The sequence below is a fragment of the Trifolium pratense genome, linkage group LG6 (assembly GCF_020283565.1).
Source record: "Trifolium pratense cultivar HEN17-A07 linkage group LG6, ARS_RC_1.1, whole genome shotgun sequence".
Lineage (NCBI taxonomy): Eukaryota > Viridiplantae > Streptophyta > Magnoliopsida > Fabales > Fabaceae > Trifolium > Trifolium pratense.
This window is the reverse complement of record NC_060064.1, coordinates 26,759,845-26,777,823: the sequence shown is the minus strand read 5'-3', so window position 1 is coordinate 26,777,823 and position 17,979 is coordinate 26,759,845. Positions and strand designations below refer to the sequence as shown.

Here is a 17,979-nt window from a genome sequence, read left to right as displayed (position 1 = left end):
CTAAAAATTTCACTTTTAAAGTGATAAGTGGATGACCGGGTTTCAATTTCGATTATCTGCCAATATAATTAATGTTTGGGTCTTGTTAACATGTGCTCTAAGAACATATGTTAAGATTAAAATAGACACTCATCAGCATTTAACGTCACACATCAGCATGTCTAATGACCGGATTTGACAAAGAAATTGATTTGGTTGACGTTTGCCATATTTTGATGACGATTATCGATTAGGAAATCCAAATACCATTAGACCTCTAAATTTAATTTGTTTCACGGTTAAACCCATAAGAGCATCTTCAATGGTGATACCATTTTGGGTATCATACATTATTAACAGGTGGTCCCTACAATGTCATGTAATATTAATGCAACTCATACATATCTTACTTCAATTGTGATACCACCTTTTGATTATCATATATTAATGACACATAGTAATATTTTGACATATATGAAAACTATTAAATTAGATTTATATATCAAAAATAAAAATAATAACGTTTAATTGATGATACGATAACTTATGTAAGGTAGCAGTATCATCAATTTACATACCCTTTGTGCCACATCATGAAACTTCGATGATAAAAAAGTTAAGGTACCGTATCATTAACTCTCTTAGAAACCCTTATCGGATATACTCTAAATAAACACAAAAAAACCGATCCAATGCACCCAGAAGGGTTCGGTCGGTTCGGTTCGGTTTGGTCTACCTCTACCTCGATCACTCCTCTTTCAACAAAACTGTCTCAAACTCACTTTCATCACACATTCTCAAATCACGCCGCTCTCTCATCTCCATCGCTACGCCCCACCGTCGCCGTACTCTCATCTCCGCCACTGTCCATACAGTCATCTCCTGCCTCCACTCAGAACCAGATCGCACCCCCCCCCTCTCTCTCTCTGCTCCTTACTCCCCTAGATCGCAACCGCGCGTGTGACCAACACTAGTTTGACTCCACCACAACCGCCGCCCGAGTATTCTCTCCCTCTCTCCAGCAGCACAGCCCAAGCCTGCCGCTGGAATCTAACCTGTTGCCGCCACTTCTTCATCAGTTGGTGTGTTCTCTTCTCATGTACGTTTTCAAATGTCTCCTAATTTGCTCTTAAAAAATCCTAGATTTATTTATGAATGAATCCTTATCTGTTTTTTGCTTTTCATTTCATGCAATTGGGGATTCATATAGCTAATTGATCGCTTGAATTTTTGAACTGTCCAGTTTCAATTTCCCTCTAAACCCTACATATGGCTTATTTGCTGAGTTTGTTAAAGTTTTGTTGCATGTGTTAAGTGGTTAATACATTTCTCCTAATAGGAGAATCCAACAGAGTGGCTTTATTTCTGCATTTTTTCTTATTGATTGGAGTGGAAGCAATAATCTTTTGCTTAAATTAGGTGGTCATAAAAGATTGTTCTTGTTATCGAGTTGTTTGTTTTATGTAATTAGGTTTAGGATTGGTGTGATTATTTAATGGAAAGTACTTTTCATAAGGCATTTCATGTATTAACGTGTTCGTAGTACGCTTATTCTGGCAAATTGGGTTTTTAGGTTATACTTGATATATTTTTTTTCCTTCTGAAACTTCCAAGTGATGCTGGGAAATTGCGCAAGGGTTTTGAGTTCTGTTGAACTGTGAGAAGAATTTCATGTTGATCCCACCTGATGGAAGTGGCTATTAGTTTACTTCAGCTGTAATGTATGATTGGTTTCTTTTTATGAGTGATGTTTCAATTGGGTTGGTTATTTTGAAATGTTATATCCTTGTCATTTTAGCTGCATTTGCATGGATAGATATTGGAGCTTCCATGATGTACCAGTTGTTAACCAGTTTTAACTTTTAATTATCTTCTAAGGCATATTAGTATTACCATTTTGGATGCATTTGCTATGTGACAGGATGTATGTTATATATATTGAATTCCACGAACTAATTCAACGAGTTTGGATTTTATTTTTCTTAATATTTGTGTTCTTTTTATTTATACTACTACCTACCTTCTTACTGATTTTGAATTTGACGATGCCTATTTCTTTTTAGTCCAGCAATACAATATAAGTTTTCGTTTTAAAAAAATTCAGAGCAGGTTAAGAAGCAAAATCTTCAATGTCTACGATCTGTATTGAGTCTTGTACTTTGTATTGGATTCGTTGATATACATGAATTTAATCAAGCATACATTATGCTTGTAAAGTCCAAATGATGTTGGGAAACTGCGCAAGGGCTTTGAGTCTTGTAACTATCATATCTGTTGTTATTAGCAATGAAATGAATTTCATGGAAATCCCATCTGATGGCAGTGTCTACAAGAGTCTTTTACATGAGTTATTTTTTGAATAAAATGTGTTCAGTTCCATTAGACCATAAGTTTTTGGCTTTGCTTCATTACAGCTATATGAGCATTCTGTAAATGTCTGATGCATGTATGACAACTATGTTATAACTGAATCTAGAATCCATGATCATGCACAATGGGTTTTCCTTTCTAAGATATTTATTTTTCTATTTAAGAGATAGACGTAGTGTACCTTTTAAGCTAATGGTTCTTCATACAGCACTATTTTAAATAATATATTTGAACATTTTATACATTGATTTAGTAATCTGGGTCTAGTTGGTGGATTTTCATACACATCTGCCTATGGATGCTGGAAGATTGAGCAGTTACTTTTATTTATATTTGACTAACACATTTTCATGGTATCTAACTTATTGATGGAAGTGGTAGCAATAATCATTTGCTTAAATTTGGGTGGTCATATATTTAATAAAAATAAAATTGGGTGGCCATAAAGGACTGCTTTTATTACCGAGATGGTTTCTTGATATTTGGTTTATTCATTTAGGGATTGGTAATTTTGAATTTGATGGACTGCACTTTTCGTAAGGCCTTTGATATTTATGATATTTTGTGTTTGTAGTCTTCTACTTCTGGCAAAATGCATTTTTAGGTGATAGGCTTTGTTCCTGAAACTTCCAAATGATGTTGGGAAATTGCGCATGGGCTTTGAGTTCTGTGGAACTGTGAAATGAACTTTACGGTGATCCCTCCTGATGGAAGTGGCAAATAGTTTACTTGTCATTTTTTATTGAAGTTTCAATTGATTATTTATTTTGAAATTGTGCATCCTTATCATTTGTAGCTGCTATGATGTACCAGTTATTAACCCATTTTAACTTAAAGGAAATATAGTTATAATCCTTAAATTAAGCATTTTCTATGCATGTGATAGATATATGTTAAGAATTGAATTCCATGATCAAATGCACTGGGTCTCTATTTTTACTTTTACATTTATTTTCTGGTGAGCATGTAATTTTATGTATATATGACTAACATCTTCATATTACCTTAGTGATGGAAGTAGTAGTAAATAATCTTTTACTTAAATTTGGTAGTCAGAAATAAAGGACTGTTCTTGTTCTAGTATTTATTTACGTAACTCTGGTTAGTGAATGAACTTTCAAAAGAAATAAGATATAATTTTCCGAGTAATTACATGCTGTAGGACACAGACACATTTTCATAAAAAATAAATTGGTTGCTGCCATTGTGAAGCACAATCATGAACCCGGGCACTACATTTCAGATATTGTAGGACACAGACACAGACACGGCATGTTTTGTTTGTGGAGAAATTAAAAAAATTATGGAAAAAGATTCACAATTCACAAATATCTATGTATAAGCTTCATTATATATAATATTTGGATTAATTTTATGAGATAAAATGGTAAGTTACGGGAAATGAACTTCATATGTGCTTACTAAAGCATACTTGCCATAGTTTCTTTTTCCTTTTTAAATAAAATTTGCGTTTCTTTTTCCTTTTTAAATAAAATTTGCTTATAGGTATGAAATGATTGTCCATATTGTGTCTATGTCCGTGCCTAGCCAAGCCATTCTGAAGCCCATTTTAAAAAATAATCCATTAAAACAATTGTCATTATGTGTTCTATTGGATTTTTTATGCTTTATAATGAGCATGAATGGATGTTTGCTGCTATCAAACAAAATAATAACTAGAAAGATCATGTCTTTGATCTGAGCTCTTTCTTGGTACACTGTTCTTCTGCTTCGATTTCTGTTTTACTAGTTATAAAGCCTAATGCCTCCACCATTAAGGGATTCACAGCATTAGAGTTTCTGTTGTTGTTCATGGATTCCTGACAATTTTTATTGTAGTGTCTAAAGAAAACTATTATGACTTAAATTTATTTGCATCTTCAGCTACTTAAACCATATCAATAATTGTTTTTGAATTTTAGCTCATAGTTTTGCTTTCTTGTAATAATTAAGACAAATGTAGCTTCAAATTTTGAGTGTGCTGTTTTTATGTCTGTCTGTTTCATCTATTGTCTCTTCTGGTTCTCCCATGCCCTCCCTCTATTTTACTTTGAATACGCACCCACATATTTTATTTTTGTAATGAAGCATTTTCCTGCATAACCACTTTTTGTATATACATGTAACACATTTACACAAATACTTATACTATTCATCTGATTTCAGATTGATAAATGAAGCATATTGTAAAGATTTTGACGTTGGTAATTGCCATCACTGCTTTATGGGTTGGCCTTCTACAAACTTCTACCATTCCACAAAGTCATACTTGGTTGGTGAGTTTCATGTCATTGCATGCTTTACTATTAACTTTTTAATTTGGTTTTTGGTACGTTGTTTTGGGGAGGGAGAGCTTTTCTGTATCCAAAGCTATTACATGAAATACACCTCAACGAGGACTTATAACATGCAGATGGATTCAAACCTAAGCCTTACAAGCAAAGTTCTTTGATTTGATGCTTTCCAGCTTACTAAACCTTGTGATGCTTTTTCATATTTTGATAGAATTTTAAACCTCATAATGCTGACAACCATACTTATGTCCTTTATGCAGCTTCCAATCTATTTTGTCGTTTCCTTAGGATGTTATGGTCTATTAATGGTTGGAGTTGGTCTGATGAATTTTCCTACCTGTCCTCAAGAAGCCCTCTTGTTGCAAAAGGTATTTTCTACCTGTGTACATTAGTGATTGCATTGTTATATACTTTATTAAATGCTGTGATTTTGTAGTTCATATAGAATATGTATGTTCGTAGGTGTATGCACGTGGATTTTACTTTACTCTTGTAAAATTGTTTGAAATAATTTTGGGGCTGGAACAAAAACATTTATTGTGTTTAATTCCCAAATACTTATTTTGGATAAAACTAGCTATTATTGAGGTTCTTCCAGTTTAGGAATTAGCTATTACTAAGGTTAAAAAGTTTGTAAGGAAGGACAAGATATCCTTGCAATTTTACAGAAGAGAAGGAAAAAACAGCAGTCTTAAAAATGTGTCCATAAAAAATATGCCAATCACCAAGTTTCTCTAAACAGCATATCAAAGAATTCTACTCAGACATTCTAACTTTAGTCGAAATATTTAGGCTGCAGGCTACCGCTAACAATGTTGTCGACTTGTTTATACAGTAGTTCTACCCACCGAGTTCAAATTCAATTGTCACCCTGGCGAATAAAAAAACTTATTATATCAGTTATTACTTATTAGGGACATAAATGTTGTGGTGGAGGAAATAAACACTAGTTTTCAAATCATGTTTCATAGACACAAATGGAATAAAAATGTGCATTGTTCGTTCTTTTATTTTTAATATAAAAAATATTGCATTTGAGCTAGATCATCAAGGAACTAACCCATAGATATCATTAAATGAGAATACTTTTTTTGTTCCCATGTCATTGTGCATGTTTGTAGGTCTTGTTTCCATACGTTTGTGGAAAATAATTTTTATACATACCAGATGGTTGTAGCCTAATGCGGGATTATAATTCATATTAAGATTAGTCTGCTGTCTATCTTACAATGCCAAATAATTTTGTTGCTTTCTTTCTAGGATGTTGTTGAGGCCAAGGAATATTTGAAGCAAAGAGGAGTTGATGTTAGTACCAGCTGATGTGGTCTATAGATCTTCCCTGAAGTGTAGAATTAGTCGCTGGTAATTGATTACCTGATTGAGAGTTGGGAAGGATTTTTGGCTTTCTACCCTGTACTCAATAGTAATGTACAAACATTTTTGAATTTCCACTTATGTATGCTACTCTTTCCGTTACAATCAATTGTTTTCTTGTGTGTGAAAAAAAAAGATTTCGTAACACATGAAACTGAGATTAAATCATGATAACTAACGCAAGCTCTCAATAGCCATGTTTGGTTTCAACGAAACAATCTCAAGTTGTTGGTTTTTATGCTTTCTTTATCATGTTTTGGCCCTTTTTCCCTTTTGGAGCATTATTGCACCTGTGATTCCTTTATCATGTATTTTGTATTTTATATTTTAGGAGAAAATTGAATTAGACTATTCCAAAAACATGTAACAAGCCTCATTTAAATATTATGTCTGGTTCAGCCATTGCATCATTGAACCAAATCTTTTCTTAAACCTGATTCTGGAACCTTGGTACTAATTTGAGTTGCACTACATAAGTTGAGTTCGTATTGCACAAAAGTACATTTTAACCTAAGTTGAGTTGGTCTTGCACAAAGTACATTTTAACCTAAGTTTGTGTTGGTCTTGCACAACAGTACATTTTAACATAAGTTGAGTTGGTCTTGCACAAAGTACATTTTAACATAAATTGAAAAAGTACATTTTAACGTAAGTTGAGTTGGTCTTGCACAAAAAGTACATTTAAACATAAGTTTGAGTTGGTCTTGCACAAAAGTACATTTTAACATAAATTGAGTTGGTCTTGCATGCATTCACAATGGAGCTACTCCAAATTCAAACATTTGTGCAGTGTGCACCATGCAAAGGGACATTCATGTTTAGTAATCTGATCATCTTGATCGCAGTCATAGTTTTTTCGATCATTTGGGGTCCAGGGGCAGAGGCAACCCTTTTGAGGGGTTCAATTGAAACCCTTGGATTTTTTATTTTTTATAAAAATAATGCACATATGTTCTTCTATATTTTATATTTTGACCTTCCTAGAGAAATCAAACGTTTATGATATTGAATCTGCAACTGACGGGGTCAATTATTTAGACAATTACTCTTCTGAGAAAACAGGAGAACAATTACCATTATTTGATGGTAGAGCAGAATGTCTGGTCCACTACTAAATAATGCATTTTCTCAGTTAATGCAATTGGTTGAATTCATTGTATGAGTAGTCAAGATGTCGTGCAGTCAGACGTTAAGGACCGTCTGATTAAGATTAGATAATTTTTAATTTAAAGACTGTTTTTTAAGTTATTGAATAAAAATTAAAATTTTCTCTTTTTGGTAGTATGATCTTAATCAAACGGCTGAAAACATTTATGACTGCATAACTAGTGGGATCCATTTCCGTGGTTTTGTTGTTATCACACTGCCACCAAGAATGCATGTCTGCTGCTACTTGTTTCCGGCTTGGGAACATAACTTGTCTTGTTGTGCGACACTCTTAATCTTAAACTACTATTCATGCAAAAGAATTGTTCAAAATAAAAATGTACCGCAATAAATCAAGCAACTAACAAATTATATAGAAAGTGACTTATAAAACTATCTATAAATCAAATAACCAACAAATATTTAGAGTTAAAACTTTAATATTAAATTTACGTGGGTTTAACATGATTCAAACAACTAATTCAACATCAATTGATACTCATGTCCTCTAGGTGGTTAATGAGTTATGCAATTTGTCAACCAAATGACCAAACTCAACATGGCATTAACCATGATTTTTAGAGTTTAGATGGTCGCTATTTGCCTTCTAAATCGATCAGAATTTCCCTCATGCCCTCTCCGGTCACCAAAGATATTTTTCGATAGTATAAATTTTATCGAGAGATATCTCCTAGTAGTGTTTTTTTAAAACAAAAATACATTACAAACACATGCATCGGATAATCATCAGTGAAGTACACAAAGATATGAATAAACAATATTTTTGGAGAATTTCTAAGAAAAATTTAATTTGTAACCGGTATATTTGATCTCTAAATCAATAAGTTTTTTTTTCTTCTTTTTTTGGAAGAGTTGCTATTTAGTATAAATTATTTAATATCATTTGAAAAATTATAATTAAATATCATTCACCTATAGTGTTGGCTAGATATCTACGAAATATTTTTTTGAAGTACAAAAATTTACAAATAACTCTTTAATTAACAAAAAATACTTGTTAATTCTAGGAACATCTCAATTTGACAATGTACTACCATAGAAGCTGCCATATTTTTAGTTAAGTAATTGTACAGAAACACTTCAATTTGACCATGTAAGCTCCCATATTTTTGGATTATAGGCTTTCCATTCTAGTAATCAACTCCTTGCCAAAAAAATTATGGTGGGATGACTTTGAGAAATTGATACCTGTTAGAATAAACAAATCATATATTTATTATTAGCATTAGCATTAGTATCACATATTAGGATTTAAAAGAAATATACATTTTGCCTTAAATTTCTTATTCACCACAATAGATCTATGCATGTGTTCCATAAAAAATAAAAAGCATATAAATAAGGAAGAAGAAAAAATAATAAACATATAAAGACACTATACTCTTCTATTTAATTTTAGTTTTATAACTCTATGGAGTAGAAAATAAATATAAATTTCTAATTATAAAGTATCAATTAAAACATCCATCTTGGTGAAGGAGAATGAAAAGCAGTTTGCCTGGATCTTGTTGGTTGCTCTGAGCCGTTACGTTTCATGATCGACGACACAGTTGGGCTGAAATACTCGTTACTTCTCTGAGAAGTTGCTCCTTGTGAATACATCTTCTTAACATTCATGAAACTCCTTTGATTTTCAACCATCATTCCGCGAGCAACTTGACTCCTCTTTGCAGCACCCCATCTATTGTGACTGACACAACTCTGACTCCTTCCGACTTGTTGAAACTTCAACTCTCTTGGACTTGTATAGTTGCGACTTTCTGCGGTTTCCGCAGAGTACATAGTTTCTCCTTCGCTGCTGTATCCGTCGTGCATTTGTGACGCTTCCACGGGAGATGAACTAGATTGAACTACGCTTTGAGCTCCGTTAACAGAACCTGTTGAGGAAACTTCTGCAATAGGAGTTTTTGCTGCCATTCTGTCTTGGTTTTGTTCTCCTTTTGGCTGGTTTTCGTGCAGTGGTTCAGCAGATTTCGGATGAGGTTCCTTCGATGATTGTGAGAAAACTGCAGGTTTGGTGACCCTTGGAGGAAAATTGATGTCCAAAAGTTGTATCGGTGAATTTTCTTTCCTTCTTAGTGGCACAGAAGTTACTCTAGGCGATTCATATATTTCTGGAGTGGGAATTCCTTGTGTATGTGCAGCATTAGGGTTAGTAATCAAGCTTTCTTCTTCGGCAGTGTTGGCAGCAGCAGCCGAGCTTTGTCCCTGACCTCTTGTTTTTGGAACATTGTTGTTTGATGAAGATGAAGTGCCCTCGTTATCAGCATCTGTCGACTTGAAAACTTGCCGCAAAGTGAATGAAGCACATGAATGTTCGCTCCTAGGGCCATTAGACATCAACCGCATGAGCGGTAATTTCGGCTTGTTAAGCTCATCAAGGTTGCCTTCCCAATGCTGGTTTAACCAATCACATATGACCGGAATTGGTATTCCAAATTGCATTGGGATATCCTTCTTCCACGACGAAGAAGAGGATGAAGAAGTTGAAGGCGTATTCGGTGATGTGGATAATTTCATAGGATCACATATCATAAAAGCTAGATTTCCATACACATCAAACCCTGCAGAACCAGGACTCCATATAATCCCATCAGTTGACAGTTTTATGAGATTGTCAGTCGCTATGACGACCTTTCCTTCACCAACAGTTAGCTCTTGTTTCTTTGTGTAGCCTAAAAGGTACACTACACTTCCTAGATCAAGATTGGTTTTACAACAAGTCTTCAAGTAGTGAGGGTTTTGACCCTGGGCATTTGACTCTCCATCCGCGTCGTCTAAACCCACAATTGTAAGATCTAATACAGAACTTGTAATGAAGAACCTGAAACCAAGTTAAAAAAAAATAGAAAAGAAAATGAGAAAACGGTAAACTTAAGCATAGCTCTCTAATCTCATTGTATATCCATCGAAGACGCTAAGCAGTCATGCTCACGAGTCAAAAAGCTCCAATTTCAAACCCAAAATCCGCATAACTTGTTTTAAAGAAATAGCATGTATGACAAAAGTGAGACGATGATGTAAATTAAGTCAATTAAAAGGGTAAAAATATGTTTTTAGTCCCTTTAAAATTCACAAATTTTTATGTTTAATCCATAAATAAAATTTTTCCAATTTTAGTCCTTAACTTACATTTATGAGGGACCAAATGCAGGAACTAAAAACACGTTCAATTTTTGTATTAAGTGTTTAAAATAGGGACTAAAGTTGGACAAAATTTATGTGAAGACAACTTAAAAAGTCATAACTTTATAAAGACTAAAACATATTTAACCCTTAATGTATGCAGAGCATAGTGTAGTCCAAATAGATGTTACAGAAATATGAATTAAACCGACCTAAACAACAGTTAAACACAACCATAAAATGACAAGTTCTGAAAAGTTGTATGAAAAGCATAATAATCAAATAAAGACAAGTGGCGCTTCTTGTCTACAAAAGTGAATAATGCAGTATGTATATAAAAAAGAATCCTAGGAAGTAGGAACTTCAAACATACTACTCGTCATAACTTCGTAAGTGTTCACTGAAGTTGCAGATTGTTAGGTCTCATTTGAGATGCTAATACTGTATACATTTGGCCAAATATGAAGTACTCTAACTGAAGAACATTTTTTTTGCATATTGAATATCATGAAAATTGTACATACCAAAACATTCTTTTGTACTAGAGGTACTTATTATGTAACTATATATTTTTTGTTCAAACTTCAAGGAAGATTAGTAAAATGCATGGCAGTTCAATCATTGAGCTCAAGCTTTTTCTTAGGTGAACTTTATAAGCATATCAGATCATCCAAAGGAGAATCGTGTTCTATGTCTATTCTTCTTTTTGAACATTTCTTAGACAGAGAACTCTACCAATATGCAAGAAGTCTATCAAATTATTAAGAATTAGAATATTAAATTGATAAAGTGCAAAAACATAAAAATCATTGTTAATTATTAAATATTGATGTGGACCACAATTATAACGCTATTAAAGAAATGTAGCGTAACGAAATTTGAACAAACCACTACTTCTCACGATCTGAGATTGACAACACCGATCATAGCAATTGGCAACAACATATTGCAATCATTGTTAATTATTACACTATCAACTTCAATTCAAACAAAGAAATATCTACAGTAATCTTAATTACTATTTTGGTCTGCTAAAACAAGCTAGTTTGACGATGAACAAATTGAAGTTTCAAAATGAAATTAAACATTCCATACTTCTACAGTTGGTTGGTTGGTTGGTTGTTCTATTATAGGTAATCTATTTTCTAGTAGGACGAGTTGGTGAGGGCATGCCAGCAACAGCAAGTAATGAAAAGTGAAAACTGCATAGTTGAGGGATGAATGTAATATGCAACAAAAAAGTAATATTCCGGTCTTAAATATAAACAAAAACTTAAATGTATTTAGTCCGAATTACACCAAATACATTTGACTTTTTGTTTATATTTAAGACCGAAAGGAGTAGTATAACTTAACAAATAAAATGGATGACATGACATGCCACTTGTTTACATATAGAAATTACCTTTTGTGTATGCAAATATGTAATAAATTAATTTAGCAACTACATTTCCTATTCTACATAAATATTCTAGATAAAGTGAACTAGTATTAGGCACAAACACAACACATGACACGAACTATAAAAAGAAATAAGCAGCAAACAATTTCAAACTTACCTGAAGTGCAGGCATACAGAAAGTCAACAAAGGAAGAGTAAAGCACCAATTGAAACACCATTAACAACATTGTACAGTGATAAAGCTAGCAAGAAGGATATTGTACATTCAAAGACACTTTATAAACAAACCTAAGATGTGATAACAATTACATTTCAAACAAATCCCTAAAACTCTAATGTTAAAGTGTTCCAATCAATGTCTTAAAACCAAACTAGACGGTTGAACTGTGAAACAAAACTGTCTACAGTTTGGTTATATCAGCGGTTCAACTACAGTTTCATTCCAGTTCAAGCAGTTTAAAGCAATTGAACCATGACTCAAAAGTCTCGCCAGTTAACCATGACATTGGACTCAAGTGGTTAATGAGCTCTCCCTAGAACGAACCAGTCAGGAGAACCTAAGTTCGATTCCTGGTAGGAACAATTCTCGGCCAAACTTTACTTTTCTCGCGGCCGAACTCTGGATTACCGGGGCCCCCTTATCCTATGTTTGGTCCGGTTTCTAAAACATTGGTTCAACTTCCAAACATTTAGAAATAAATTTCACTCCAACTTTGCCAAATTAACTACATACCTTACCAAATTCTAAAAACAAAATTAAACCCAAAAGTCAACAAACTTCTACCTCAATTAGGGTCTAATCCTCCACTAAGCTACCTCTCCTAAATCCTACCCACCCTCCTAAAAAAGTATCAAATCCAAACAATAAAAAACACCCATTTTCATTTTTTAAAATATAAAAAATCCATAATAACATTTTCACCACTTTTTTAACAAACAAATGACACAAATTTCAACAACTAAAACAAAACAACCAAACACAAATGGGGTTGTACCTTTGAGGAACAAGAGTAGCAGCAACACCATTATGCAACCGGATCTCAGAGTTACCAGCAGCAACAACAGAAGGAAGATTAGCATGAGTTGTCAAAAGAAGATTCCTATGAATTAAAAACCCAGTTCCAGAAACACCATTAACAACATTGGTGTTACTAACTGTAGCCATAGCTTGATTTTTTCCTGAAAAAATTGCACCTTTCATTCTCTCAGACTTACTTACCCCTTTACAAAAACACCATGATTCTCTAATAGTACTACCACCCATGATACTTTTTTTGGGGTTAGAATGAGTAATGGGTTTCTTCAAAAGCTTGGATCTAATCAATGTAGCATAGTTTCTTAGTTTTAAGAGAGAGATAATGTGGAAGAAATTGAAGAGTTTGTTTTTTCTTTGTTGTTACAACTTAGGATATTGTTGAAGACATTGAAAATGATGCTAACTAGATTTGTTGCTAATGATGATATAAATGGAATGTGATGGAATGAGAATATAGCTTCATAAGGTTTTCATAAGATCCACCAAAAAAATAAGATTTATTTTTTCATAAGAAGATTATTACGGCAAAGATAAAATTTCAACATACTATATGTGTACAATGTACTGTACACACATACACAGTACAGTAGAAGTAGACTACTGTATACGAGTGACTTATCTATTTTCTATTTATTTATTTTTAAAAAAAATTTCTGGTTATGAAAATTTTATTTTTATTTAATCAACCAGGTCTTATTATATACTCCATACACACTATGTGTGTACAATTATTATCAAATTTATATTTTTTTGGGCTTATTATAGGGATCAGATTGATTAAATAGTTATTTAATAGTAAGTTTCCAGCAAAAAAGTGACACCTTCAAATGAGCACCGTTGTAACTTCGTTATGAGCGGTCACCAATAGTGAAACAAGGTGAGTTAGCAAATGATAAAAATCTAGATTTAATTGCATTTTTAGTCCCCCTATTTTACAAGATCCATGATTTTGGTCCTCCTATTTTAAAATTAAAGTTCTTGCCCCCTATTTTGATTTTTTTTGCACTTTTGGTCCCACACCCTATTTTTTTAACCAAGTGACAGAAAAAATGCCAATGTGACAATAATGGTTGTTCCTCGCAACAAATCATGAAGCAACGATCAACTATTTCGACCGCGCTTCATCGATCAACAAACTCATCTCTGCACTCAATAACTAGTAGTCGCAGGACAATAGATCACATCAGTCTCACCTAGAATTGCCGAACCAGAAGATCGTGAAATTGCATATAATGAGATCTCAGATCGCAAAATCTCAGAACGTGAGTCTTGAGCCATGAGGACTCCCCCTTAAAACTAATGATGGTGGATCGATCCAAATCTGTCGACGTCAATTGGTGGCTTCGCGAATGCAAAGGGAATCGATCACACCACCACAAGGCACAACTACATTGCGACACGTTTGGAGTGAGAGGAGGTACAACCGGTTGGAGAGACGACGGTTGTGTTGCAAGGGTGAACTGCGGTGGTGGTGGTCGGTTAGGGAGGAGGGGGAGGAAGGGTGATGGCACAGTGTTATTCATAAGCACAAAGTTGATCAGTTATAAAATTGTATAGCTTAAAATAATAGTCTACATATAATTGCAACTTAATGATACTACAAAAAAATGCAATTTGTTATCATCAACTAGATATTTCACTATGTGATGCACGGGTATTACACGGATGAATATTGGGGATTTTGTGGTAGCAACACATTTTTTATTTGATTGAATAATATATATATATATATATAGACCTACATATAATATATCCAATATACTGACATGAACAAATAATAGCATAAAAGAAACCAATTATGAATATACAAATAATTAATAGACAAACATGATATGAAGAAAAATCAACAGCTTAAATCCATGTTATATACTTTTCAAAGAGTATTATCAACAACAATGAATGATGAATAGAGAAGAGATTAAATTAAAATAAATACAAAACAAACACAATTTGAGTTTTTCCAAGACAACTTGAAAATGCACGATAAAGAAATAAAATGGAACAAGTTACCTATAAATTCAAACAAAAGGTTAAATAGGTTAGTTGTTCTTCAAAAGGAATAGTCTCATGACATAATATTAAATAAAGGCAAATGCTAAATAGTGCCCCCGGGGCACTCTTTAAGCCCATAAATAGTAAACTTTTTATAGAAATTTTATCGGAATGCGTAAAGTCAACGCATTGGAAATTGTAGTGTTTAACTTTTTAAATAAAAAATTTCTTTAAATAGAATGCTTAAAGAGTGCCCCGGGGGCACTCGTTAGCAAGACCCTTAAATAAATTTAATTTCTCAAACTATAATAAAAGAAGTAATAACCTATAAAAAATTTAACTAAACATCGAGTGATTCATTTGATTCACAACTTATTATGTTCTTCCAATTTATCCCTGAAAATTCTTATTTTTTTCATCTTAATCTTCTTCATAACTCATTGTCCATTTGTTTACACCGATTTTTGGTAGCGTAAACATAATTATCCATTGTTACTGTAAGACCCGGATAAAAGTCATTCGCTAACTGCAGGATCCGATAATAATCCTTTTTTTGAAGTGTTCGTTCAAGTCTCGGAATTTATGATGTAATTCATGCGTCTTTAAGAACAAAATCATTGTTCTTTTTAGTGTTAGAATCGCATCCAACAACTTTTAATAACAAGTTGTCTCACGACAACATAATAGAAAAAATACTCAAGTGAGTATTGAAAAGAAAGAAAATAAAGAAGATGAAAAGGAATGCATAATTGCAAAAGAAAAATGAAAATAAAGCAAGAACAAAGCAATATATTAAATTGCATGAAATGTAAAGGGTGGTTGGAATCCATTCCTATGCACTCCATGAACCCGTTTGCTCCGTGGCCTGGCATTGCAGAGTTTTTAGAAAATAAGATCCAACCCTTTGTACATAGAAATTACAACTATTTATAAAAAATAGAAAATAACTTTCTACATCTTAGATTTTGAAAAGTGTCTTATATTTAATAACTTCCTATATCTAAGATTGATTGACACATGTTCCTTTGAATAACTTCCGATAACTTCTTCGTAGGAGTTGTTTGCTTGATCAAAGAATCATATGTCAATATTCTACTCTTTGAATGACTTCTTCCGATGTCTTAAAACATATGTCACTTCTTGTTGAAAATGAAGCCTTCGACAACAAAATAGTTTAGTCGAATTCCACTTAATATGGCTAACTTCGACAAATCACATTCCATGCCTAATCGAAATGAGTTTTTCTTCTATTCAAATTATAACACCAAGTCGAAATGAATATTACCAATATTATAATTTTGGTGTCAACAGAGGCCCCCAAAAATATTGTTTCTCGAAGAAAGTGAGAGGAATAACATTTTTAATCATGTCATAAATTTAGAGAAAACACTTAATGACCTCTTTTGAAAGAAACATGGCCAAATTTTAGAGAAGATGATTCGGACTTTATCATCACATTTTTTTTATGTCGAAAGAAACATGGTAATACTTTACCAATGTTTTGGTCAAAACCTTAACTAAAAACAATATTTGAGATATTTATAGAGACCAAAATTTATTAAAATATTTTGTAGATATTAAAAACAAAATTTGAAATGTTCATAAAGACATTTAACTCTTAATTTATGATCAAAATTGTACTCCATTTCAATTGATAAAAACTGAATTATCTATCAATGGCATTTCGTCGTGGTTGTATAGATGTTTTGGTGTGATTTTTTCTTTTCCACTATAAGAGTGAAAAACAATAACGGCGACTTGATGATACTAAAAAAAAAAAGGGTCTCGCTAAACAGTGCCCCGGGGCATTCTTTAAGCATTCTATTTAAAGAAATAATTTATGTAAAATGTTAAACATTTCAATTCCCAATGCGTTGACTTCACTCATTTCCATAAAATTTTAACAAAAACTTACTATTTAAAATGCTTAAAGAGTGCCCCAAGGGCACTGTTTAGCATTTTCCAAAAAAAAAAAAATGCAATTTGTTGTAATAATATATAGAAATTCATTTATCAAATCAAATATTCCATTTAGTCTTATATATAAGAAAAAAATTGACTTTTAAATTCGTTGTAAAATTGATATATCTAGATAATAATATAGTTTAAATACATTAATTCTACAATAGGAGGGAATAACACAAAAATGAAATGTTTCTTATATATAGAATAGGAGGGAGTAACACAAAACACTACAAATATTAATACTTCTTCCGGTCTTTTTTACGAGGAACACTATGGAAAAAAAATTTGGTCATTTTTATAAGAAACTTTGACCAATTTTCAGATGTTTTAAATGTTCAATTTCACTTATGCCCTTGTTTATTACGAGAAAGAATTTAAAAATAAGTAAGTTAGTTGAATAAAGAGTAATTAAATAAGGGTATACATGAAATAAATTTAAATTTATATGAGTATTAAATGAAAATAACTATGTTAAATGTGCTTCCTTGGTCATTGTAATTTTTTCAATGTGTTCCTAATAAAAAGTATTGAAAGAAGTATTATAATAAGGATAACGCTAATCAGTGATCCCGAGACATTTGTTAAACATACTAAAAAGAAAATTAAAGATAAAGTTAACGCTAAAAAGATTTTTTATTTATTTATATTTATAAAATATAAAATGCATAAATTTCAAAATAAAACTTTCATATTAATATGCTTAATTAACGTCCGAGGCACAAGTTAGCATTTTCCGTATAATAATAATAATAATAATAATAATAATAATAATAATAATAATAATAATAATAATAATAATAGCCATCACCCCACTTCCTTGTACCACCTCTAGTTTGCTCTTATTATCGATAAATAAATAAATAATAATAGTGCAATAATTTTTTTTACACAGCAGTCCAATATCTTTTAGAATTTAATTTATACACACTGTTAGTATAAAATTATTTTATACATGCGTCAAATAATATATCAACTCATGTGTTGTGTTTAAAAACACATGATGTGTCACATTCATTAAATGATGTGACAACACATCATTGGATGTATGTGTAAAAAAGTTTTACACTGACAGTGCAAACAAATTAAACTCTATTTTTTATGGAGATTTTTTACTATATTATAAACATGAATATAAAACATATTAAAAAATGTGAAAGTACATAAAAGTTAATTTAAAAAAAAACACTAAAAATTGTAACAGAAAATATTTTAAGGACCAAAAATATTTTATAAGAACTAAAAACAAAATTCAAAATATTTATAAAAATGATAAA

At 32.2% G+C, this 17,979-nt stretch overlaps 2 protein-coding genes across 4 annotated transcripts; one reads left to right on the top strand and one right to left on the bottom strand.

Annotated features, from left to right (window-relative positions):
• The first annotated feature begins 742 nt into the window (after nt 1–742).
• LOC123893164 (dolichol-phosphate mannose synthase subunit 3) lies at nt 743–6,227 on the top strand. 2 transcript variants are annotated; one of them, XM_045943089.1, is made up of 4 exons: nt 743–1,061; nt 4,516–4,625; nt 4,904–5,011; nt 5,904–6,227. In XM_045943089.1, the coding sequence occupies exons 2-4, from the start codon at nt 4,524–4,526 to the stop codon at nt 5,961–5,963; spliced, it is 270 nt and encodes an 89-aa protein (XP_045799045.1). In that variant the 5' UTR covers nt 743–1,061; nt 4,516–4,523; the 3' UTR covers nt 5,964–6,227. The 2 variants fall into 2 exon arrangements, with proteins under 2 accessions (XP_045799045.1, XP_045799044.1); XM_045943088.1 differs by having other exon boundaries at nt 747–1,078.
• A 1,782-nt stretch (nt 6,228–8,009) lies between these two features.
• On the bottom strand, nt 8,010–13,257 carry LOC123892529. Of its 2 annotated transcripts, XM_045942338.1 has the most exons (3): nt 12,708–13,257; nt 8,683–10,008; nt 8,010–8,372 (listed from the first exon to the last, which is right to left on the bottom strand). In XM_045942338.1, the coding sequence occupies exons 1-3, from the start codon at nt 12,974–12,976 to the stop codon at nt 8,342–8,344; spliced, it is 1,626 nt and encodes a 541-aa protein (XP_045798294.1). In that variant the 5' UTR covers nt 12,977–13,257; the 3' UTR covers nt 8,010–8,341. The 2 variants fall into 2 exon arrangements, with proteins under 2 accessions (XP_045798294.1, XP_045798293.1); XM_045942337.1 differs by lacking the exon at nt 8,010–8,372 and having other exon boundaries at nt 8,390–10,008; nt 12,708–13,236.
• Nucleotides 13,258–17,979: the final 4,722 nt, after the last annotated feature.

Excerpts from the sequence above, each read along its gene's own strand:
- LOC123893164 (XM_045943089.1), top strand. The coding sequence starts at position 4,524 with ATGAAGCATATTGTAAAGATTTTGACGTTGGTAATTGCCATCACTGCT. Across the intron at positions 4,626-4,903 it reads CACAAAGTCATACTTGGTTG|CTTCCAATCTATTTTGTCGT; the intron begins GTGAGTTTCATG and ends TCCTTTATGCAG. Across the intron at positions 5,012-5,903 it reads AAGCCCTCTTGTTGCAAAAG|GATGTTGTTGAGGCCAAGGA; the intron begins GTATTTTCTACC and ends CTTTCTTTCTAG.
- LOC123892529 (XM_045942337.1), bottom strand. The coding sequence starts at position 12,976 with ATGGGTGGTAGTACTATTAGAGAATCATGGTGTTTTTGTAAAGGGGTA. Across the intron at positions 10,009-12,707 it reads GCTACTCTTGTTCCTCAAAG|GTTCTTCATTACAAGTTCTG; the intron begins GTACAACCCCAT and ends ACTTGGTTTCAG.